Source organism: Saccopteryx leptura, chromosome 11 (assembly GCF_036850995.1).
Source record: "Saccopteryx leptura isolate mSacLep1 chromosome 11, mSacLep1_pri_phased_curated, whole genome shotgun sequence".
Lineage (NCBI taxonomy): Eukaryota > Metazoa > Chordata > Mammalia > Chiroptera > Emballonuridae > Saccopteryx > Saccopteryx leptura.
Genome location: NC_089513.1, coordinates 66,169,954 through 66,195,182, shown reverse-complemented (window position 1 = coordinate 66,195,182; position 25,229 = coordinate 66,169,954). Strand labels below are relative to the sequence as shown.

The following is a 25,229-nucleotide window of genomic DNA, read 5'->3' as shown; positions in this document are numbered from 1 at the left end:
CATACTTACTTTATAAAGTTGTGAAAAGAGTTAAATGAAATGATGTCAATGGAACAATAGCTAATACAATTCTTGGCTTATTCAATAACTGGCAACTATTATTATTCACATGCTACAATGAAAACCTCACCCACATTATTATTTGGTTTATTTATTTTAGTCTCCTGATTTAAGGCCTTCAGCAATTAAATTAAGTTCATAACACCAGGTTTCATAGCGATAAGCCATGCGGATTTGGGCTACATTTGTCCTCCGGATATCATTTCCACTAGGGCCTTCTTCAAGGTAATTGTTGCCCAGGAACTTTGCTTTCTCCTGTAAAGTAAGCAGAATAATTGTTTTCTCTTTTTACCCTGATAGAGACAATAATTATATCCTCCACATAGATTCCTTCCTTATGTTAGCCATTGGCAAAAGGAAACAAGCCATTAAAAACACCTATCTAGTGCCTCAGTGGGCGTGGTCTGCTGAGACACAGTGCATTTTGTATCTCTTGCCCAAAAAGCAGGGCTGGAGAAACAGAATAATTTTTTTCTAGTCCCTGTCCATAGCAACTGCATGTGATTTGCAGAATAATATTTTCCCCCCATGTATCCCCAACTCATTTTTCAGTGTTCAAGTGGCCAGATCTAAACTCAGAAGGGCAACCAGGAAAAGACAGGTCTACCTCGTGAGAAAGTCCACATTGCAGAACGCTGTTCCTTGCCACTTCACACATGTCACAGGTACTCAGCTTGAAGACTTGGGCAGCAATGGCGTATTCTTCCATTAGGGGCTCCTTGGGTTATGTATTTAAATGAGGCAAAAAGAAAGTGGGACAGAAGGGAAAAGGAGCGTATTAAAAGAACAGCATCTTGCACAAGAAGAATGGTGAAATAACCTGATTTGACTTTTACATTCTGGGTGGGAAACAGCAGCCCAGCAAAGTATGCTTTGTGTTGCTTGCTATTCCATATGCCTACCTTGGTGAAGTGGAATTGCATTGGGTCATCTGTAGACAGGGAGATCACTAGCCCTTTCTGGAGGAAATCTAAAAAAGGGTTCTTGGCATATTCTAGAAATAAGCTGTTGTTACTTAATGGCGACATAGCGATCGGAATCTGGGCTAGGAAAAACAAGTACTGTAACACAGGACTCTGAAAAGCAAAAGGAAAAAGAAAATGATTTAAGGATATGGGAAAAAGGATACAAACGAGAAATGTTAAAACCCCATGGTCTACCTCAGGTTTTAGCTTTCAACAGATTATCACCTATTCTTTAAATCCCTAAGTGAAAAAAAAAATAGTTTTTAAGTGTAAGTATTATTCAGAATACAATGCTTTGGGTTCATCAATTTTCAGAAGCACTGAATTAGATGGTCTGTCTCTGGCAAAAGGCTTCACCTAAAAAGTCAAGGAAGTCTGACTCTCATGAGAGGCATTTAAAAACATGCTATAACAAGAAATCTGGCCAAAACTAGCTTAAGATGAGCCAAGCCACCTCTCAATTATCCTTAGTGGGAGTTCTAAAATGGAAGTCAGGCGATCTGCAGTAACTGCTCTCTGCCACCAACTAGCACGTAATCTTGAGGAAGTTGCTTTACCTCTCTGGGCCTTTGTGAAATGAACTGCACTAAATAATCTCCAAAATCTTTTTTTTCAACTTAAATTTGATAGTGTTGATAATGGCTTGTGACTAGCTCAAATGAAAAGTTACTATTTTAAAATGTTTTATGTATTTATTCATTTTAGAGAGGAGAGAGAGAGAGAGAGAGAGAGAGAGAGAGAGAGAGAGAGAGAAGGGGGGAGGAGCAGGAAGCATCAACTCCCACATGTGCCTTGACCAGGCAAGTGCAGGGTTTTGAACTGGCAACCTCAGTGTTCCAGGTTAACGCTCCATCCACTGCGCCACCACAGGTGAGGCTAAAATTTTTATTTATTTTTTAATTTATTTAATTTTTTTTTTATTATTTTTCTGAAGCTGGAAACGGGGAGAGACAGTCGGACAGACTCCCGCATGCGCCTGACCGGGATCCACCCGGCACGCCCACCAGGGGGCGACGCTCTGCCCACCAGGGGGCGATGCTCTGCCCCTCCGGGGCGTCACTCTGTTGCGACCAGAGCCACTCTAGTGCCTGGGGCAGAGGCCAAGGAGCCATCCCCAAAGCCCAGGCCATCTTTGCTCCAATGGAGCCTCGCTGCGGGAGGGGAAGAGAGAGACAGAGAGGAAGGAGAGGAGGAGGGGTGGAGAAGCAGATGGGCGCTTCTCCTGTGTGCCCTGGCCGGGAATCGAACCCGGGACTTCTGCACGCCAGGCCGATGCTCTACCACTGAGCCAACTGGCCAGGGCCTAAAATTTTTATTTTTAATTAGAGTTTACACTCAATATTATTTTATATTAGTTCCAGGTATACAGCATAGTGGTTAGACAATCATATGCCTTCCAAAGTATTCCTCCCAGGATTTTCAGTGGCACCATAGTTAGTTATTACTTTCTTATTGACTCTATTCCCTATGCAGTACTTTACTTCCCCGGGACTATTTTGGGCGTACCGACTTGTACTGCTTAATCCTTATACCTGTTTCACCCAGTCCCACAACACCTCTCCCCTCTGACTACCACCAGTCTGCTCTCTGTATCTATGAGTCTGTTTCAATTTTGTTTGCTTACCTAAAAAACTTACTATTCAGAAGAAAGCCTCTGACTCACCTTTTTTAAATTCAGCCCATGAGAAATGTTGTCTGCTGTCATGAACGCTGTCATGAGGTGGGTGAGCGCTCCAGCTTCCCCACAGTGAGGTCGGAACAGAAACGTGTTCATGCCTCGCTCCCTAGGGAAACGGAACTATTGTTGTAGGACGTGCAGGTGGTTGACTAGGACCTGGCGACAATTCTGGGTGATTTACAAGAAAATTTGGTAGAAAAATGAACTCTCTGGAAGGGTGTCAACATGGGGCATACAAAGGATTCAGCAAAACCAGCAGTTCCAAATCATAATCTTAATTCTTCCTAAACACATACTTTTGAAAAAGAGGCAGCAGAGGATGTGAGGGTATAGAGGAAAGTGAGGATTTGATTACTTGAACAGAAACATCTGCAATTTCAACAGGAAGTACACCAACATCACCATGTCCTCATTTCTCCTACTCATACTTTAAGGGGGGAAATGTTTCCAGAAAGCCCCATAATAACATTCCTCTATTTAGTCTTACTTAGATCTGTCATAAAGGGGGAAATGTCTGGAGTTTTATAATAGATTGCACAGTGATTACTGTAAATTACCATAAACTTCGAAAGAGCAAGAACTATGAGTGTTACTGAAGACTCCAAAATGTCCATTCTTGTCCCCAAATAAATACAAAGACACTGAAAAAAAAAGTCAAGGGAAAAAAATTTCTGATTTGGGCCCGCTGGAAGCATCTCAGCAATGCAGTGCAGGCCCTTGCCCACCTATGGTACCCATGTATGAGGGGCAAGTTGTGTCAAATAGGTTCTCCCTGCTCCAGGTCCTGTCTACTTACTTTCTCAGGCTGTTGAGCACCACGATGTTTGCATACATGTAGTAGGCATAGTAAGTGTAAGATGGGTTACTTCCCGTTGCCCACTCCTGGGGCTTGGGGCTCTTGGAGGAGAACATGTGGCCACTGTGTTTGGACTCATCATCCACACTGTCAAAGCCAGTAATCTGTCAGGAAAAGTGAACCACACACTAGGTTCAGTCTGACTGCAGGGTCCCGGCCCTCAAACTTTCCGCTTCCAGCAGCAAGGACCCAGCGTTAGAGATAAGCACCAAGGGTGAATTCCAGCCAGGGAGGTGGGCTGGTTACCGGGCAGCAAGATGAAGGCCAACAGGGCCGTGCTTACATGCTTGAGGAAGATACTGAGGTCTTGGTGGGCTTGGGGGTTGACGGTGGCCTCAAATATTGGCATGAAAATATTTTCCAGCATCTTTCCAAAGTGTGGAAGGAAATTCTTAGCTCGAAACACATCACTAGAGGCAAAATTGAAGAGACTTTAGGAGGACAGGAAGGTTTTTAGGGCTGATAGCCCCAGTATGAGATGACAAGAGGACCAAATGCCATGTTCAGGGTAAGACCCAGTATGTCCATCCTAGGTCTGTCCTGGTACACCTCTTTGGTTACCCATAAAGAGGGATTCAGTTGGGGATGGGCATAGAACGTATCAATTTCATGCTGAACCACGTGCCCCCATCTCTTCTGCAAATCCTCGGGCCGTAGGAAAAGTAAAGCTTTACAGCTAAATCCAGGGAGGGAAAGAGGAGTATGGAGACTACAACATAAAGGGTTCAGTTATTTATGTTTGGGGCATACAAGATGGTGAGTGTGGCACGGTTAACACGAAACACTCTGATGTGCTCTAGCCAGGGGCAATCTAACAAGCTCCGAGAATATCACTCAGTATGTGCCCGCCTTTGTTCTAACTGGCCAGACTACTGGCTAATTTAATCCTCATAATAACTTGATCAGTAAGTACTGTTATTACCCCATTTTAAAGATGATAAAACCAAGACACTGCCTGACCTGTGGTGGTGCAGTGGATAGAGTGTTGACCTGGAATGCTGAGGTCGCAGGTTTGAAACCCCAGGCTGGACCAGTCAAGGCACATATGAGAAGCAACTACAATACTATGAATCGATGCTTCCTGCTCCCCTCACCTTTCTCTCTCTCCTCTCTCTAAAATCAATAAATAAAATCTTTAAAAAAACCTCTATCTCTAAAAAACAACAACAAAGACAAGGCACAGAGAGGTCATATAACTTGCCCAAGGTCACACAGCTAGTAAGTGGTAAGGCCGGGATTCAAGCACAGCCAGTCTGGGTCCAGAGTCCATGCTCCAACCACCACACCTACTGCCTCTCTGTCTTAATGATATTAGATGGAAAGTATTATTCTGGCCAAAAAGTTATTTTTTTGGCTAAAGAGACAGGATAAAAGTCTTGCATTGTCACAGAGCACACAGAACATAAAGGTAGGTGGCCAGAAAATATATAAACACTTAAATTAGATAGATGCTCAGTGACACTGAACATTTCTGGGGGCCATGAGTAATTAGCAGGTGGTGATAAACACTCATTGATTATGGAGAACTTGATCCCTCGCTGATGAGACAATCAGCAGACAGTTGCAGTGGTTCTGACACAAGGAAGCTACATTCCAGAACAGATGAGAATGGGAAAGAATGAACAGGACACAGAGAGGAAGGACAGGAGAAAAAAATGTATATAGTTCTTATCCTAGCTAAATTTCCATCATTCTCAGTAAGTTATTTTGTAATCTAAAGTCTAGTGGTGTGTGTGTGTGTATGTGTGTGTGTGTGTTTTTGTTGTTTGTTTGTTTGTTTTTGCAACAGAGGGATGGATAGGGACAGACAGACAGGAAGGGAGAGAGATGAGAAGCATCAAGTCTTCATTGTGAGACCTTAGTTGTTCATTGATTGCTTTCTCATATGTGCCTTGACCAGGGGGCTATAGCAGTGCTCAACCCAGCAACTTTGGGCTTCAAGCTAGCAACCTTTGGGCTCAAGCCAGCGACCACAGGATCATGTCTATGAACCCATGCTCAAGCCAGCTAACCTGCGCTCAAGCTGGTAAACCCATGCTCAAGCCGGCAACCTCGGGGTTTTGAACCTGGGTCCTCTGCATCCCAGTCTGATGCTCTATCTACCATGCCACTGCCTGATCAGGCTAAAGTCTTGTGTTTTAAAATAAAAAAAAACTTCTGTTTAGAAAATTGAACTGAAATGATCATTTTAACTTCTGTCTATGGTCAGGAGTGCTGAACCCAGAGTGAACAAAACCCGGCACCCATGACGCAGCACCCAGTACTGAGGGCAGTTTAACAAAGCTGATTTCTGTCTAGCTATGCTGCATGTTTCTTGTTCGTGTAGAGGAGGTGAGGCTTCAGGATTCTGATGGTCAGACACATACTAGATCCTGGGGACCTGGATCATCCATGTCATGTTGGGGCAGTAGATGCGGTTGCGGACGAACCAGGTGGAGAGTTTGCTCCACTCGTCGGGACTACGGCCGTAGATTGACAGGCGGGGCTCAGCATGCTGGTACTTGGCCTCCACGAGGTCTGCACCTACTTCCTGCAAAGCCAAGAGAGGAGTCGGAAGCCAGGAATTCCGACAAGTAAATCAGGGTTCAGCCTTTGGGGTCTAGGGACAGGAGATAGGGTCTAGGGACTTAGAAGAAGGGAAGAAATGTTAGAGGAAGTCAGTGGAAAACTGTCAAGGTTAATCCCTGGCCAGATGGCTCGGTTGGTTGGAGCGCATCACAAATTGCAGAGGTTAATGGGTCAATCCCTAATCAGGGACATACAGGAACAGATGTTCCTGTCTCTCTCTCTTTCTCTCCTTTCCTCTCTCTAAAATCAAAAAATAAAACATTAAAAAAGATTATCAAGGCTAAGACCTAAGAGAACTGAGTTGAGGGGAATTTAGTGACGGTAAACGACGGATAGGACGATGAAGTCTAGAGCGTGAAAAAGTCAGACTAAGCATAATGGGATACCCAAGGCACCTGCAAAAGAAATCCAGCTTTTCATATGCCCCCTACCTCCCAGAACACACAGCTCCCAACACCACGGGTCATTCCTGCTTCCTCATGCTCAGGCATCGTGAAGCTGAGGGTGATTTCCATCCCAACTCTTCCTGAATTTACAGCTCCAAAAGCCTGAGAGAGCCAGATCCTTAATCCCAGACCCACACTTTTTTTTTCTCTATCCTAGGAACAAAGGGCTTTAAAAATCAGGACAGAGGACATTTCAGAAGAAATTCTTGTATCTATTTGTGCAGTGCTTGGTCCTAAGGATAGCATGCTTCCTCCCTCCTTCCCTTCCTGCTTTTCTTTCTCTCCTTCCTTTCATTCCTCTCTTTCTTCCTCCCCTTCCTCAAGAACCAGGCCAGGTGCCCTAGATCTGGTGGTTCCTCCTCACCTTAATGATAGTGGCAAAATATTCCCCATCAATGTAATTGTCTGTCTTCAGGTAGAGGTCCCGTAGCTCACTTGCTCCTACAGGATTGTATTTGTCATTGAATTTATCAAAACGCTGGAAGGTCTGGCGTCCCTGAATCAGGAAACAGGAACACAAGTACGTATATCATTACCAAAGCTGCCTAGACACAGAAAGGTAGGCAACGGTCATAAGGAACAGGGGCCTGACAGCAAGGGAAAGGGCAGGGCTCTTAGAATGGAATCCGGGGCAGTTGACAAATGAATGAACTTCAGAATTGTCTGTAGTGACTTCAGTCAGCATGGGAAGCCAGCATGGCTCTGAGAAGGGAGGTTCCGTAGGAGAAAGGCACGTGGGTTTCTGAGTGTTTGAGTGAAACTGTCATTATCTTTTCAACCTACAGCGTGAACATCCAGAGAATCAACAGTCAGGTCGTAGGGATGCATTTTTAATTTAGCAAAAAGTTCCTTTAGGGTCAGATTTTTCTCCTTGGTGCTATAGACCACTCTGTCAGCATCCACTTGGTAGGATTTCTTAATAAAGCGCAGAAGGTGCTTCTGGTTCATGCAAGCAGCTGCATGGATATGGGTGTCCACCTGTGCGTACGTTCAGAGAAAGAAAAGCGAACAGTCAGCTCTAGTTATATTGCTCTGTTAGAGGCTCTGGTGCCTGCAAATCCCTCTGTGGTGGGAGAAAGGACTAAGTAACAAGGCTGTGACCTGACAGCTGGTGGAAAAGGCCCAACAAAAAAATAAAGATCAAAACAACAACAAAATTCAACCAAACAAAAAACTTGTGGCGCCTTTTTGTGTCCTTGTCAAGATATGAAAGGTTAGCCTGGGTGCAATAATAATGTCTGCTTTTCTTGGATAACTGTACATCCAGCTTACTTGCAGTTTACACTTGGTCCACACAGAATTCTTGGGGACCATTCTCTATCCCTGAGACACATTTGGAAGTGAAGTAGCTACCATAGTTTATAGTCCCAAAGGGAGAAAGAATTGAAATTATGAAGCCATGGAAGAGTGACAACATGGATGAGTTTAATATATATATACTGCTCACAAAAATTAGGGGATATTTTGTCGCTTCATACTTATTTTGAAATATTTTAGTTAAGTGGAGTGGAGATGGTAAGGCAGGCCCCTACATGTGCTACAACCGAGATCCACCTGGCATCCCCATCTGAGGCCAATGCTTGAGTACCAAGCCATTTTTAGTGTTTGAGGCTGTCATGCTCAGAAGGAGCCATCCTCAGTGCCTGGGCCATGCTCAAACCAAGTGAGCCACTGGCTGTGGGAGGGTAAGGGGGAGAGAAAGGGTGGAGAGAAGTAGATGGTCATTTCTCCTATGTGCCCTGACCAGGAATTGAAACTAGGACATCTATACACCAGGCCAATGCTCTACCTACTGAGCCACCAGCCAGGGTCAGTTCAATATTTTTATAATTTACAATTTTATGAGATGAAATTTTGATAGATTTTTTGCCCAAGGTTATATATACAAGCAGCTGAGCTAGGAATTGGTCCCAAATCTCTTTCCTATCCTCACTTCCTTGCAACTGCTTAAATGATCAGAACACATCTTGGAAGTGTTTCTAGCTGATGAGATATCCACAGTCCTTTTGTGAGCTAGAATGAGCAGATACAATTTCCAAATGAGAAATAAGAAACTCAGAAATATTTAATCACTTCCTCCCATATCTTACAGTCAGGAAGCAGAAAAAAAGGACTAGAATAAAGATCTTTCAAATCCTAGAATAGAGGGTTTTGAGGTTTTATTTGCTTTTGTTATTTTTGTTGTTGAGGATTGTACGTTTTTATGGCAAGAATGGGGTAAACCTTTCTATATGGAACTCATACAAGTGGCTTTTAACTTTTTAGACATAATTGGTCTGCTTTCACTAAATTCCACTGAATCTGCAGAAATCTTACAATAATTAAAAAAACATTATCTTTCTTGTCCTGCTCCAGAAAGACTAACTGGGTTAAAGTTTTCTCCCAGGAACGACCTCTGAGCAGCGAAATGGTTACCTTCCTGCAGTTATAAAAGTCCCGGTGGGCGTTGTTCTTGAGCTCCTTTAACTCATCCATCTCGTTGAGCATCTCGTGGACCTGGAACTTGGAGGAGAGGAACTTCAGGCGCCGGTGGGTGTAGGTCTTACTGTGAAAAAGTAAATCATATGATTCTAAAAATTCCAGACATCTAAGGAAAACAGTCACAATTTCAAAACCATCATGGCCCTTAACAACTACAGGAAACAATTATTAGAACAAACATTTCAGTTTACTCTGGGTTCCCAGGGCTTAATCTTTTCATCAACATTGGATATAATAATAAGGGAGGAGGTGGGAAGGCATTTAAAAATCAGGGGATTATAGAATTGTACCCCTGAGATCTATATAATTTTATTAACCAATGTCACCACCCCAATAAATCTAATGAAAAAATAATAAAATTAAATAAAAATTAAAAAGTCAGAGGAGATAGTGAGGCTGAAGGTGAAGGGCCCTGGCTTTGGAGTTGGCAGCTTTGGGCTTGAGTCCTGGCTTCGTCAACCGTGTGACTTTGGGCAAATTACGTAGTCATCAAAGTCTTAGCTTATAAAACTGGAATGATAAAAATACCCACTTCATAGCCCTGGCCGGTTGGCTCAGTGGTAGAGCATCGGCCTGGCGTGCAGGAGTCCCGGGTTCGATTCCCGGCCAGGGCACACAGGAGAAGCGCCCATCTGCTTCTCCACCCCTCCCCCTCTCCTTCCTCTCTGTCACTCTCTTCCCCTCCTGCAGCCGAGGCTCCATTGGAGCAAAGTTGGCCCAGGCGCTGAGGATGGCTCCATGGCCTTTGCCTCAGGCGCTAGAATGGTTCTGGTTGCAACAGAGCAATGCCCCAGATGGGCAGAGCATCGCCCCCTGGTGGGCATGCCGGGTGGATATCAGTCGGGTGCATGCGGGAGTCTGACTGTCTCCCCGTTTCCAACTTCAGAAAAATACAAAAAAAATACCCACTTCATAGAACAATTGTGAGGAGTAAAAGAAATCATGTACATGGAAGGTTTAATATAGCATTTAAACATCATAAGCACTTAAAAATACTTATTTTTGCTATCAAGAGCCAGAGTAAAAGGTTAAGTCTCACTAGACACTTACACAGGTCCTTGGGCAATCAAAGCAAGTAAAAAATTCATATCATCTAAGAAGGAGTCCAGATTGGGGTAAGGAAGTGGCTTGGGCTCGTCTTTGCTGGCTGCTTCTTCATTAGGGTAGATGTAAACGACACCGTCCTTCATTTTGAAGTGATAACCCAGGTTTTCTGGGAGGTCATCTGTTCGGAAGGGGTCTTCTCCTTTCTTCACAGGAGGGGTAAAGACTTTTGATTTCAATAAAACACAGAGTAATATATCAGCACATGGGATAAGTGACCACATAAAAATAACCAAAATATGAAATACTGTAAAATCTCATTCATTTAGAACACTGTACATCATAAGTTGTCATTATCTAGAGCTAAGCTAAAGTTTATTTTTACATTATTTTTTAAAAGTGACTGAATTAGCCCTGGCCGGTTGGCTCAGCGGTAGAGCGTCGGCCTAGCGTGCGGAGGACCCGGGTTCGATTCCCGGCCAGGGCACACAGGAGAAGCGCTCATTTGCTTCTCCACCCCTCCGCCGCGCTTTCCTCTCTGTCTCTCTCTTCCCCTCCCGCAGCCAAGGCTCCATTGGAGCAAAGATGGCCCGGGCGCTGGGGATGGCTCTGTGGCCTCTGCCTCAGGCACTAGAGTGGCTCTGGTCGCAACATGGCGACGCCCAGGATGGGCAGAGCATCGCCCCCTGGTGGGCAGAGCGTCGCCCCATGGTGGGCGTGCCGGGTGGATCCCGGTCGGGTGCATATGGGAGTCTGTCTGACTGTCTCTCCCTGTTTCCAGCATCAGAAAAATGAAAGAAAAAAAAAAAAAAGTGACTGAATTAGTATAAAATAGCTATAATATTTTATCTAGTGTAAGACTAATCTTCAAGTATTGTTTACATAATTGATATGTTACAAATAATTTTAATTATTTACTAAAGTTGGCTACAAAGGCTTCCTTCTGTTTGGAGTATTTTATTAGCTTATGAGATCATTGCATAGAAATAAAAGTAAAACTATATTTGAAAAGTAGCATTTGGATTATTTTGTTATTTAAACCAACCTCCTCTATCAGTCTTAATATAGTCTTTTTTTTTTTTTTAAGTGAGAGGAAGGGAGAGAGTGAGACAGACTCCCACATGGGCCCCGACTGGGATCCACCTGGCAACCTCCGTCTGGAGCTGATGCTTGAACCAACTGAGCTATCCTCAGCACCTGGGGCGAATCATTATTTTTTAATGAACTTAATTATTACAGCAGTTTTAGGTTTATAGCAAAATTAAGCACCAAGTACAGATTGCTCATGTACCCCTACCTCCCCATCACCAATGTACACAGATCCTATTAGCATTCTCCACCAGAGTGGTACATTTGTTACAATCAATAAACCTACCCTGACATTGCATTATCACTCAAAATCTATAATTTATATTGGGGTTCACACTTGGTGGTGTACATTCTATGGGTTTTGAAAAATGTATAATGACATGTATACACACACCCTTACAGTATCACAGAATAATCACACTGCGCTAAAAAAAAATTTGTGCTCCATCTAGAGTGGTTTTAACATAAATGGGAATATAAAATATATTTTTATAGTAAGAATTATAGTTCTTATTGTAATTATTCCCACATACAGTTTCTGCTAAAGGGAGTAAGAAGGGATTATATGGGCGAAGGACTCCTTTTTCTCACTGTTCTAACCTAAGTGAGCCAGGAACAGAGTCTCCACTGTCACAGTCTTGGAAGCACTCATCCTTTTGCTCTCAACAAGTATGTGCCCAAGGCATCAGAAAGTCTCCTGTTTACAGCTGACGACTAAGACGCCAGACTGAGAGAAAAGATAGAAAATGTTTCTACATTCTTCTATTCAAAACTGGGTAATAGGGAACAGGAGAGAAGTGAAACGGCATGTTGCTACATGAAATATTAATCTTCCTTATCCTAAACATAGGAGAGAGATAAAGTGTAACATAGGAGAAAGAAGGGCAGGTCAAACATCCTAAATATTGACATCTAAATGTCAATATTTTAGAAGCTACATAAACCAATTGTATGAGTCACCAAACTGGACACATGTTTAATATGGTTTTAATATTAAAAAGAATTACAGAGAGGAAGTTGTAGAACTGGAAAGCTTTGACAATATAGGAATTTGAAAATTCAAACACCTTAAATATTTGCCTCCTCTGAAATTTCAATTCCAGAAGTATAACCCTAAAGATATAAAGATGTTTATATAAAGATGTTTATTATAGCGTTGTTGGAAATAGGTTTTAAAAGTCAGAACTTTAAATGCCTAAATGTAGAATTTGGTTGAATAAATTATGATATAGTTACACAATAGAAATCTGTGAAATTATTAAAATTTGTTTGCTTAAAAATATGTACTTGACTTTATACAAGGCATAAAGTAAAATGTGATCTATGTAAAGTACTGTGGAAAGTTAAATCATGTCGTTTACTTTTATCAAAAGTCAGAGGAAGGCGGGTAATGATGGTATTTGGGCTGCATCATGAAGCAGGAGGTTGGATATGGGGATCTGGAGATACAGGGAAAAAGCGTTGGGAAAGGCAGTGCAGGCAAAGGGAACAGCATGGCAATAGTACAGCGTCAGGAAAGCGCTGAACTAAATGGAAGACAAGAAATAGTGTGTCCGTAAAGTCATGGTGCACTTTCGACCGGTCACAGGAAAGCAACAAAAGACAACAGAACTGTGAAATCTGCACCAAATAAAAGGAAAACCCTCCCAGTTTCTGTAGGATGATGTGGCAGCATGTGCGCATGTACAGATGATGATGTAACACCGTGTATACAGCGGAGCAGCCCACGGCCATGCCAGTCGAGATGTGGGCGGTACAGAGGAAAGTTCAGTGTGTTCTGTGGCTCACTAAATTCGAATCCGTGACCAAAGTGCAACGTGAATATCGGCGCGTTTATAACGTAGCGCCACCACATAGGAATAACATTACTCGGTGGGATAAGCAGTTGAAGGAAACCGGCAGTTTGGTGGAGAAACCCCGTTCTGGTAGGCCATCAGTCAGTGACGAGTCTGTAGAGGCTATACGGGATAGCTACCCAAGGAGCCCTAAAAAATCTGTGCGTGAGCCCACATCAAACTGCACTGAATAGGTATGAAACTGGGAGGGTTTTCCTTTTATTTGGTGCAGATTTCACATTTCTATCGTCTTTTGTTGCTTTCCTGTGACCGGTCAAAAGTGCACCATGACTTTACGGACACACTGTACTTCAACAAGAACAGAGTTCAAAGGTGGAATAAAGGAGCTGAGTTTATAAATATGTTGAGTGTGCAAGTCGAAAAATTAATAGGCACTTTAAATGTAGTTAGGAGGCCACATGGTGGTAGCCTTGAATACTAGGCTAAAAACGGAACTCAATTTTGCAGGTAACGAGGAGCAGTTAAAGGTTTTTGTCAGGAGAAGAATGTGCTCAGATCTCTCTTTTAATAACTGGAATCAAAGTGAGGATGCACCAAAGGGAGTGAGATTAGGTTTTCACCGAGTAGTTAGAACAACTATTGCAATCATTTAAACAAGGAGAGAAGAGGCTTAAATTAGGTTTGGGGAAATGCTGAAGAGAAAGAGGTTTTGACAGATACTGTACAGACTGAGTCAGGTAATTGGACACATGGGCAGGAGAGAGAATGGAGCCAAAGGTGACTATAATATATATTCTTTTATAGATTTAAAAAATTTTATTTTTTGATTAATATTAGAGAGAGAGAGAAAGGAACACTGATTTGTTTCTCCACTTATTTATGCATTTGCTGGTTGATTCTTGTATGTGTCCTGACTGTGGATTGAACCTGCAACCCTGTACTATGAGGATGATGCTTCACCCAAATGAACTACCCAGCCAGGGCTGATATTATTTATAATCTAGGGGCATATTTAACAGTTAGTTGTTAAACTTAAAGATATATTCCATACATTATAGAAGAAAGTTACTTACCTGGATAGAAGTTCTCATTTGCTACCCAAGCCTCACCCTCAATGATCCGCAAATACTTGGAAGGGGTTTTAGGGAACCTCTGAAAGGACTTCTGCATGTATTTCTCCCGGATGCACAGTGCCCGATACAGACCCTTACAAACCATTTCAAAATCTTCAACTGTGACCTGCCAAGAACATTTCAGGGTATCAGAATCACTCCTGTGAAAATCCGAGACATGGGTAAAGCTTGTTATTGGCACTTCCCCGCTGTCCTGGGTGTTGCTGAGCTCCACCTGCTGCTCCCTAATGGACTTGGGCCCTGGGTCTCCCTCCAGGAGTAGGTCCTGAACCTTTTCTCACTCTTCCATTTCTACAAAAACTTACCTGTTGGACGAGTCTTTCTTTACTGTCCTGTGCTTTTTTTTCCCTAAATAGCAGTGAGTAGCAAATATGATTAAAAGAACCTATTCTAATATGGAAAATCTTTTCTTCCTTCTTTCTTTTCTCCCTTCTTCCTTCCTTCCTTCCTTCCTTCCTTCCTTCCTTCCTTCCTTCCTTCCTTCCTTCCTTCCTCCTTTCCTTCCTGGTAACAGATGAACATTTTTTTTGTACTTTTCCAAGTGAGAAGAAGGGAGATAGTGAGATAGATTCTTGCATATGCCCCTACAGGGACCCCCCCGGCAACCCCTGTCTGGGGCCGATGCTCGAATTAACCAAGCTATCCTCAGTGCCTGGAGTCAACACTAGAACCAATTGAGTCACTGGCTGTGGGAGGGGAAGAAGGAGAGAAGGGAGAGGGGGCAGGGGGAGAAACAGTTGGTTGCTTCTCTTGTGTGCCCTGACCAGGTATCAAACCCAGGATATCCGTATGTTTGTCCAACGCTCTATCCTCTGAGCCACCAATTAGGGCCATGAACATTTTAAATATGGGCATGTGAAGGCAATATATCAACTTAAAGACAATGTGACTCTGATTTGAGAATTCAAGCCACGTGCTGCAGTGAGGGAGATATTTTGGGATGAGTAGGACGTCATGCATCCCTCAAACCGAAGCATGCATGCCCTGCCTCCATAGTTTTAAATAGGTCTGAACATCATCCTGTGAGAACCATTCTTTTGGATGGTTTTACAGAGAACTTTATCAGTGGCTAAAAGTAGACGGTTTCTAGAGTAAGACTGTCTTGGAACTGCTGGATGTTTCCTAGAGTGGTCGATTTCTCCTGCTCCATCCCTGACTCCTGGCAGGGCTCGGCGGACCCAAGCAGTTATTGAAATCACTGAATGCTCATCATCAGAACCAAAACACTTTCTGAGACTGGTGTAAGCTTGCTCCCAGTGGTTTGAGGTCCAGATAGTGATTCTAATCAGCTGAACTCTTTTTAAAGACCTGCTTCCCTGGGTGAGGGAGTCCAGCATAGGAGCTAGGTCTGTAGGCCTGCTTCCGCTGGCCTGCTTGTTTTGCCATCTAATGGGCCGCCATCTTTCAGCTCCTCAAGGGCAAGAGCTAGCTCTTATTCCCCTTCGTGTCCTCAGCACTCAGCACACGATGCCTAGCTCAGAGTAGGAGCTTAGGACGAACTGATCGAACTGAATCAGTGGTCATCAGGTGTCAGCAGCCTTGAGAACGCATCCCTGATTCCCCTTTACCTCTCTGTTCAATTAACAGGGTGAAGACTGACTTGGGCACAGACTATGTCCAGGTGGAGTGTTGCTCGGCAGCTCAGCCACGTTCATCCAACAGGTAGAGCAACACGCTTGGTTCTTCTAAGACTCCAGGCCAAGGTGTCAGGTGCCCGCCAGCCCCCAGAGGAGGAGCGGCCTCTCCCTGGCTCCTGTGAACCTTGTCCTCCTCCTGTCTTCCTTCCTTTTGTTCCTGTTTTCATGTCTACCAAGCACAGAGGTATCAAGTTTGTCTCCTTATTTTAATGTCTTTTTTTTTTTTTTTAGAAAAAAAGGAGAAGAGTAACAGAAGCATCCGTTTGTTTCTATATGTGTCCTGATTGGGGATTGAACTCGTAACTTTTGCACACTGGAATGATGCTCTAACCCAGGGGTCCCCAAACTTTTTACACAGGGGGCCAGTTCACTGTCCCTCAGATCGTTGGAGGGCCGGATTATAAAAAAAAACAACTATGAACAAATCCTATGCACACTGCACATATCTTATTTTAAAGTAAAAAAACAAAACAAGAACAAATACAATATTTAAAATAAAGAACAAGTAAATTTAAATCAACAAACTGACCAGTATTTCAATGGGAACTATGCTCCTCTCACTGACCACCAATGAAAGAGGTGCCCCTTCCAGAAGTGCGGCAGGGGGGCCGGATAAATGGCCTCAGGGGGCTGCATGCGGCCTGCCGGCCATAGTTTGGGGACCCCTGGTCTAACCAAACAAGCTATCTGGCCAAGGCTGATGCTGGGTTTTTTTGTTTGTTTGTTTTTTAACTTTATAGTTCTCCAAACTTTGCTCATTATTCTGCTCTGTCACTTTTAAGTATCTGAGGACTAACCCTAAGTGGGTCAGTTACATGAGAAAGGGGCTTAGGACTTGTCACGAACGAACACTATATTTGGAGCACAGACCGATGGTTAAGCAGTTTCACCAATACGATGCTGATTCTGCAAGTCCATGCGGTGAAGATTTATTAACTAACCAACTGTTCCGGGTACAACAGGCAGGTCAAGTTGTTTGTGACATGAGTTTACTGTCCCTGCGGCATCCGGGAGTCTGTTCCAGGGAATACTGTATTATGTAAGCGTCTGCAGTGAAACTGGAGAGGACAGCTGGTGAAAACGCTCCATGACAATTTTCTCACCTCTCTCTCATCTTCCTGTTTTTTTCTCATCTCTCCACTCCTCTTTTCCCTTCCCCCTTCTTTATCCCGATCTGTTTTCTTGTATTGGTTTAGGCTGCCTGCAGCCTCTCTCTCTAGTCTTGGCCTGGCCTGGGTCCGTCTTTTTCCAGGAACTCCCTGAGCCTCCTGGAGGCTTCTTTTCCTGCTCTGAGATGCTGTCAGTGAGATGAGCCCACGAGCTGCTCTCTTGGGTACTTTGGCCCAAATCTGCCCACTGTATTCTGTAACACACACACCACATTCTATTGCATATTGCCCACATACAAGCAATGAGACAGAGGAGGAGAGATTATGCAGGGTGATGAAAGCCAGACAGAAATATAAGTCATGGCATATTGGTGTTGATGAAATGCAATAAATAACATATAACAAAGGGCAGGTGAGCTAACCCCTTCCTCAAAAGGAAGGAGAGGGTGGAGAGGGGGACAGATGGTTGTGGAGAGGATACTTGACGGTGGAGAACACACATCACCTGCAATAGACAGATGATGTACTGTAGAATTGTCACCTGAAAACTGTATAATTTTTATTAACCAGTGTCACCCCAATAAATTCAATTTAAAAAAAAGGCAGAAGAATGGCCCTTGCCGGTTGGCTCAGTGGTAGAGCGTTGGCCTGGCGTGCGGGAGTCCCAGGTTCGATTCCCGGCCAGGGCACACAGGACAGGTGCCCATCTGCTTCTCCACCCCTCCGCCTCTCCTTCTTCTCTGTCTCTCTCTTCCCCTACCGCAACTAGGGCTCCATTGGAGCAAAGTTGGCCCTGGGCGCTGGGGATGGCTCTATGGCCTCTGCCTCAGACACTAGAGTGGCTCTGGTTGCAACAGAGCAACGCTCCAGATGGGCAGAGCATCGCCCCCTGGTGAGCATGCTGGGTGGATCCCTGTCGGGCACATGCGGGAGTCTGTCTGACTGCCTCCCCATTTCCAACTTCAGAAAAATACAAAAAAAGGGGGGGAGGAGAAGGGAAGAAGCTGAAACAATCAAGCAGAGTGTCTTCCCAGAAGGCGTGGGGAGCTGTGGGGAGTCACTCACCCCAGAGGCGTAATCTCCGGTGATCTGCACTCTCTGAAAATCGGGCACGGTCTGGTAGGTTGGAGAAGAAGAGATGTATTCATCAATGTGAGACATTTTGGTGGAAGATGTCTCACTTTGTGGAATGGACAGATTAATTGTCTTCCGTCCAAAGAAACGCTTTTTTCTGGATTTGGAAATGAAGAAAAATAAAAGAATTTATCATTGTGATGAATTGATGTTTCACTATACAATTTCATTTTGAGGACTGAAAGTGAAAATTAAAATGAGGGTATGATCCAACCCTGTGGGAGGAGATATCACATGACAGTGTCCCCTTCTTCCTGGCGCAGTGGGCCTTGGGGAATATACCAGAAGGCCTTCAGCATGACGTTGTTCTCCACAGGTGTCCACTCCTAGCAGAACAGGCAGTATGGGGACTGCTGTGAGCACAGGCCATGTCAGTTACTACCTGTGCCATTTTGTGTATATTCCTGAAATTCTCTAAACTTCTGTCTCCCCAGCTGCAAAAACTGGTGTAATAATGCCTACCTTATAGGATTTCTGTAAGACTTCATGTATATAAAATGCCTCACACAATAACTGAAACTTGTAAGTTGCTGATCAATATTACTTCTTTAAATCAAGTACTTATTGAGTTTAACCCTGACCCAAGCCTGATTTTGGGTCCTATGAGGGATGCCAAAGGAAGTGGATCATTGTTCTTTCCTTAAAGACATGAAACCAAGAGAGCCTGACCTGTGGTGGCGCAGTGGATAAACCCTCGACCTGGAACACTAAGGTCACAGGTTTGAAACCCTGGGTTTGCCTGGTCAAGGCACATATGGAAGTTGATGCTTCCTGCTCCTCCCTCCTTCTCTCTGTCTCTCTAAAATGAGTAAATAAAGTTAAACAAAAAAAAAAAAAGACAGCAGAATGACCTTTTCCCCATGAAGCTGGGTGGGATGATGGGGGGATGGCTAGGAGGAAGGGGTGCCAGGTAAGTGATCAGTGTAGGTCTGGGGATGAAATCATGGCAGACCCTGAGTAGTAGTGTAGTTCAAATAAGGAAAAGTGAACAGATTTGTGGAGAGGGAGCTATGAAGGTGGTTGGGGGCGGGCAGTAATTCTGCATCAAAGGCAGAAGATGGGCAGGGCATGGAGGCACAGGGCCTGAAGGAGGTCCGGCTGGCTGGGGGGTAGCGGAACGCTGAGCTGGCGAAGGGCAGAGTTTGAAGATGAGGCTCCCAAGTTCCAGTTCCTGTACCCACCAGGCATAGGGTGAGTGTATACACAGCAGCTATCAGCTCACTTTGCTTTGGAACAATTACATAGTAGCTCATGTCCTCTTGCTTGGGTGGATAAGGAGGCTTCAACTAAAGGGAGCTGTAAATGAGGGTAGGAGTGCCACTGTTTTCTTCCATTTTAGTCATTGTTATCTTGCCCTAGAGTATATAATGGGGGGTTGGGGGAGAAGTTACAATTTTCTGGCAGAGGTCTTGCTCTGAGTTGAACCATCATTCAGACACATTGAACCATCTGTCCTGACAATCCCCCTTCCTGTGTTTCAATGTACAAAGTATTGTGCTTGTAGCACTTACCTTTTGCTTACTGTGGAGGTGGACTGAGACTCCAGCTGGAATATGTGTGCTTGCATCTCAAGGTGGGAGATCGGGCAGATCTCGTCCACATCAAAGGGGGAAATCTCATGACGGCCTCCCTCATCTTTGACTTCAGAGGCAAACACTTTTTCAGCAAAGCTACGCATTGCATCATCAATTTCTAAAAGAGGTGTTCCATGTTAGTATTCAAGCCCTTTCCCACAAGTCATCCAAGAGCTTCTGCTGTGTGTAGGCACCGTGCTGAGCACTGCCCTAGGTGCGTGGTGCCCTGCTGTCTGACCAGTGTCCCAGATACATGACGGGAGTCGATGCCTACTCTCTCTTTTAGTGGCTTTTGTGGGTGGCTTGGAAATCCATTTTCAGAAACACAGGTCAGATTCTTACAACACATTTCAGGAGGGTCCAAGGATGGGTTTGGGCTCTTGTCGGACTAGCTAGCACTTAATGTAAGATCATCTTATCTGGCAGGGCTAAGTTTGATATCATAGCAACCGTGTAGCACAGTGGACTGTTTTGGGTGGTTTTGAAGATGTACATAGGGTTCTCGGTCCTTGGAGTTTTTCTTCCTAAAGAGAACCAGTAATCTAAGTACTTCTGGGAAAAATGTATACTTGAGGGACTTTCTTCTTCATAGGATAGATATTGTTTCTATCACACATCACAACTTCCTTTTATTCTTCTTCAAAGACTGACAACTTGGAGATATGCTAGTGTAGGGGGGAAGGGTACCACTAAAATTTACTCCCTAGTGGTGGGAGTCCCATTTTTGTGGACATGTGGCCTTCGATAATGAGTGAGACTTAGAAAACCATTTTGACTTTTAACATGCTTTAATCTTAAAATGGGTGGAAAAGGTGACCTTTAGCTCAGCAATGAACAACTCCAAGACTCTTAGGATACACAAAAGGGTGGCAATGGCCATCAAGCATCCTACTGTATCTTCTAGATAACCAGTTGTTCCCACCCGATGAGTCGTTACCTCTAATACTTCTAAATGTCTCTTGTTTTTTTATTCCGGAAAAGCAAAGGTAGCAAATAATGAAAATGGTAAACAGTTATTTGGAGCAACAGTAGAAGATAAGAAACGTTCTTCACATGACGAAAAGCAAAGTGCATGCAAAGAGAAAGATCCCCCCCACTCCCGCCCCATCAACATCAACGCCGGTCTCCGAAATGCCACATTCGCAATTCTTACTTAAGAGTAATGTGTTCAAGTCTGTGCTCTGCACTTGCTAAGTCCTTCACCTTCTCTGCCTTATCTGTGAAGTGAGACTACGAATGCCTACCGAACCTCTCTCACAAGGCTGTCGTGATGCGAAGTGAGTTCATGTACGTGGAGGTGCTTTCAGGAAAATGAAGCACCAGAGTAAACTGAATGATGTAATTTGGTAGCCTTGTCAGACAGCTATTTGGTATTTTGGGTTAGCTTTGGGCTATTAAGGAAATGATAAATGATATGACTTATGACTTAGTATAGGCTGAAGCACACATCGGCAATGACAGTAATCGATTCATAACATCACCAGCACTAACAGTCAGTCAGCCAGTTTTCAAAATGTGGCTTGTCACAGCCAAGTAACAGGAAGCCCACTCTGTTGGCTGAACTTCATGCATCTATTTGTTCCATTAAACTCAAGCACTTTCTGAAACTGAAAAGCACCTTTGGGTGCGATGAGTAGTTCTTTGGCAAGCACCATGGTCCATGAAGGAACAAACAAAACATTGAGTTGGTACTTTTGATGGCCTGAGAATGCCTCCCGCCTCGCTGCCAGCAGGTCCCGAGAAGCTGTATCGTATCTCCCCAAGCACCACAAGCAGGCACATGCGCCTCAAGGAGGTATGGCAAGCAGAAGTTAGGAGAGGCTCCATGCATCATGAAGGGCAAATGGTAGCAGGCCAGTTGGTTATGATGATGAGGACGATGAGGATGAGGACAGTGGTGTGATGTTGGAGGTCTCTGAAGGACAGTACGATTTGGATGCCGAGGAGCCAAACCCAGCTTGCTTGAGATCTGGCTCTTCCAGAACCAGCATTTATTATCTGGGACTGCCCACGTCTGTCTGTTTCATATTCTTAAACATTATTGTTTCTACTAGGGTTGTACTTCCTAATCCACTATAGACAGCTGAAGAGCTGAAACTCTACTCTCAAGAAGCGGTTTCCATGATGACCAAAAATTATACGGTTGATACGTCCTTCCACTGAATCAACCAGTTGTTTTGACTTTATGTAACCACAGTTGAAGTTTGACTCATAATTCAAGAGCTCTGCTTTTCAAAGATAATTCAGTGGTGGTGATTATGGGAAGGACGGAGTGAAACTGGAATTTCAGAAGATGAATAGATAATATTTGGTGACAACCTGAATTCATGGACTAAAGGACAGATGACACCCACGGGGTCGTGTAGAAAATCGCCTGAGCTCTTTTCTGAGCACACCATATTTGAGAGAATGGAGCATGTGAATGCAACTGTCTCGAGGTTAGGACATCTACGTTTACATAGAGAATACGCAGGACAGAAACCGGAAGGGCGAAGTGGAAGGAACACTGGGCTAGGAGTCAGGAGAAGGGTCCATGGCAGCTGGCTGGCCTGGGGCAAACCACAGAATCACCAGGAGCTTGGGCGTTCATCATCATAAAAGGCGAGTGTTAATAATAATAATGTCAACTTCAGAGAACTGTTACAAAGCTTAAACAAGAACAGAATAATATTGACTGTAAACCGTGATAGAAAAAACCCGATTAAATAAGAAATACTTTAAACACTACACAGTCTTAGTCAGAAGTTGGAGATTATTATTAACATTGGAAGTGCAAGACCCGAGAAGAGAAAGATCATGCTTGCTCTTCACCCAACAGATTCAGAGACGCATGCTTATTTCTCAGCAGTGCTTTATGAGTGGGAGGCGGGACAGGTTGTGGGCCTCTCTTCCCACACTCCTCATCTCATAGAGGAACTCGGAGGCAGACCGACAACCGTGACCAGGCAGCTAAAGGAAAAGCCATCTGAGCTAGAGGGCAATGTACATGTAAAATTACAGTTTTCTCTAAAACAGGTTATTTTATCTGGTCACAAAAATTCACCAAATTATTATTATTTCTTTTTTGCATTGGAGTTGAGGGTTTACTAAAGCAAGACTCAATAGATCTCCCTGGCCAATCTGTGTCTAAAGAAGATGAATTTATTTTAAATGATCAAATAAATGTCCCATGAGATTCACTTTAAAGAAATGGATTTTTTTTTTTCAGTCCGGAAAATCCATGAGTTCATTTCCTATGCTGTGGGATACTTATGGTCATTATTAAGCTTTGTTGGCTTTCAAAGGTGTTGTTTAGTAAACACTGCTGAAAAACACCCATGTTTCTGAATTGAGATATAGTATCTTTTAAGAATTGATACTTTGGCAAATGGCAGGAAAAATAGTCCAAGATACTTACGTTTTTCTTCGGCTGTATGAAGTAAAATAGAACAAGATGAAATATATAAACAAGTCTCAGAAATCATAAGGGCGACTAACCAGTGCTTTGGAATAGAAATAGGTAGACAGATACAGAAAGGGCTGGGTGGAGTGTGTTGTTACAGCTCTTTCTTCCACTGACCTGCAATTTGCTGCCGTTAGAAAACCCTGGGAAAATAGTCCTTATACGTCTCTTCGCTTTATTTCCCTTTCTGATATGTCTCTTTAAATTTATGTTTATAATCATAGAGAGGTACTCTTTGTAAAAATGTGATAAAAAAAAACAAACAACAAACAAACCCCGATCAAGAGGAACGGGAACTCTTATATGATGCTGGTAGCAGGCAAACTGAAACAGCTCATCTGGTAAACAATCGAGTAACACCTAGCAACCACTGCCAAGAGTCTATCTATTCTAATAAAGTAATCCTACAACATGGGAAATCTTCAGGTGCAAATTGGATTCTCGGAGCATATTTATACTCACAAAAAAACTGTAAAGAACCTAAGGAATTGGATAAGAAATTTAGAATATTATACAGCTGTTTAAAATGATGTTAAAAACATTAATATAAAATGATGTTTAGAAAGGGTTTGGAAGACTATGGTAAATAATTAAGTTATCAAGAATGTAGGCAGGATTTAAAGTGACATGTATAATATAATCCCAATTGTGTGTTTTTAAAAAGTCTTTACATTTGCAAAGAAAATAGATTGAAAAGGAAAACACTAATGTGTTATAAGTGGTATCTTTGGATGATGTAACTGTGGTAATTTTTTTGTTGTTGTTACTACTTTCCTAAACTCCCCAATTTCTCTGAGTGTTTATTACTTTTATTTTTCAGTATAATTTCTTACATTTTATTTCATGTGGAACATGTATTACCTTTATAATAAAAAAGACTTACCACTTATTTTAAAAATTACTGTGTACAAACCTGGATTGTGACCCATCAGAATACATGGACTGGGTTAATATTCCATTATGTTCCTGCTTGTCAGCTAATACTGTAACTAGAGACATTGTACGGACCCTTCTTGGAATTGTGGCCATGAAGGTTTTGTGTAGCAGCCGATAGATATTAAATATCTTACACAGTTTTCTACTGGGATTATGAAGTTTGCTACCACATGGTAGCTTTAGAAAATTACCTCCCTCCCAAAACTAAAAACAAACAAACAAAATACCCTCAAGACTTGAAAACCTTGTCTTGCCTCTTCCTGAAATGTATATATTAAGGCTGCCATAAATCCTAACTATCAGCCAGAGCTGACGTGATAGTTAAAGAAATGGTTGCCTATTAAAAGAATGGTGCTCTTCAAACACTTTTGCACACCTACCTGTAAGTTTCAACAGAGGCATTGTTGCTGGGTCCTGGATTCTGGGAGAGCACAGTGGAAAGGAGAGAGGAGAATGTGGGACAACTGACCGACACTATAAAGTACCCTGACTTTTATTTTATTTTTTTGCTTTGCCCCTGTAATCTGACCTGTCTCTGCTAAAAGGAGAGAGATGAGCTTCAGACCTATTTATAGCTTTAGGCAATTGACAGTGAAACACATGTGAAGCTTTTCATCTTTACTCTGGGATTTTGGAAAAGATATCTGTGATAGGCTGGGAATTGCACTGCAATACTCTTTACATCAGGAGGAGTCAACCTTTTTATACCTACCGCCCACTTTTGTATCTCTGTTAGTAGTAAAATTTTCTAACCGCCCACCGGTTCCACAGTAATGGTGATTTATAAAGTAGGGAAGTAACTTTACTTTATAAAATTTATAGAGCAGAGTTACAGCAAGTTAAAGCATATAATAATAATTACTTACCAAGTACTTTATGTCGGATTTTCGCTAAGTTTGGCATAATAAATCATTATAAAACAACTTACTACAGTTAAATCTATCTTTTTATTTATACTTTGGTTGCTCCACTACCACCCACCATGAAAGCCGGAATGCCCACTAGTGGGCGGTAGGGACCAGGTTGACTACCACTGCTCTAAATCTTCTTACAGATGGAATTCTGTACAGGTGAGGTTCTCTTGAATGAGTTGACCACTGAAGATTATTTCCCACCCTAGTGAAATGCAGCGAAGTCTTCCAGGCTTTTGGAAGGTCGAGGTCCTCGGGATTTTAGCGATGAGAACAGCATTCTGTAGTTGGCAAATATGCCGGTATATTCATCAAGCTGTACACACACACACACACACACACACACACACACACACACACACACTTCTGG

At 43.2% G+C, this 25,229-nt stretch overlaps 1 protein-coding gene across 2 annotated transcripts; it reads right to left on the bottom strand.

The window, feature by feature from the left end:
• Positions 1-135: 135 nt before the first annotated feature.
• AMPD1 (adenosine monophosphate deaminase 1) lies at positions 136-24,394 on the bottom strand. Of its 2 annotated transcripts, XM_066352481.1 has the most exons (16): positions 24,329-24,394; positions 22,968-22,979; positions 19,508-19,688; positions 17,928-18,093; positions 14,057-14,222; positions 10,105-10,324; positions 8,989-9,118; positions 7,357-7,551; positions 6,938-7,069; positions 5,926-6,089; positions 3,843-3,969; positions 3,500-3,663; positions 2,689-2,809; positions 963-1,136; positions 668-778; positions 136-315 (listed from the first exon to the last, which is right to left on the bottom strand). In XM_066352481.1, the coding sequence occupies exons 1-16, from the start codon at positions 24,348-24,350 to the stop codon at positions 157-159; spliced, it is 2,244 nt and encodes a 747-aa protein (XP_066208578.1). In that variant the 5' UTR covers positions 24,351-24,394; the 3' UTR covers positions 136-156. The 2 variants fall into 2 exon arrangements, with proteins under 2 accessions (XP_066208578.1, XP_066208579.1); XM_066352482.1 differs by lacking the exon at positions 22,968-22,979 and having other exon boundaries at positions 24,329-24,387.
• Between the last annotated feature and the right edge of the window lie 835 nt (positions 24,395-25,229).

Coding starts and splice junctions, on each gene's coding strand:
- AMPD1 (XM_066352481.1), bottom strand. CDS start 24,350: ATGCCTCTGTTGAAACTTACAG. Junction 3,664..3,842: donor TCAGTATCTTCCTCAAGCAT/GTAAGCACGGCC, acceptor TTTTCCTGACAG/ATTACTGGCTTTGACAGTGT. Junction 1,137..2,688: donor ATGGGCTGAATTTAAAAAAG/GTGAGTCAGAGG, acceptor TTTGCTTTTCAG/AGTCCTGTGTTACAGTACTT.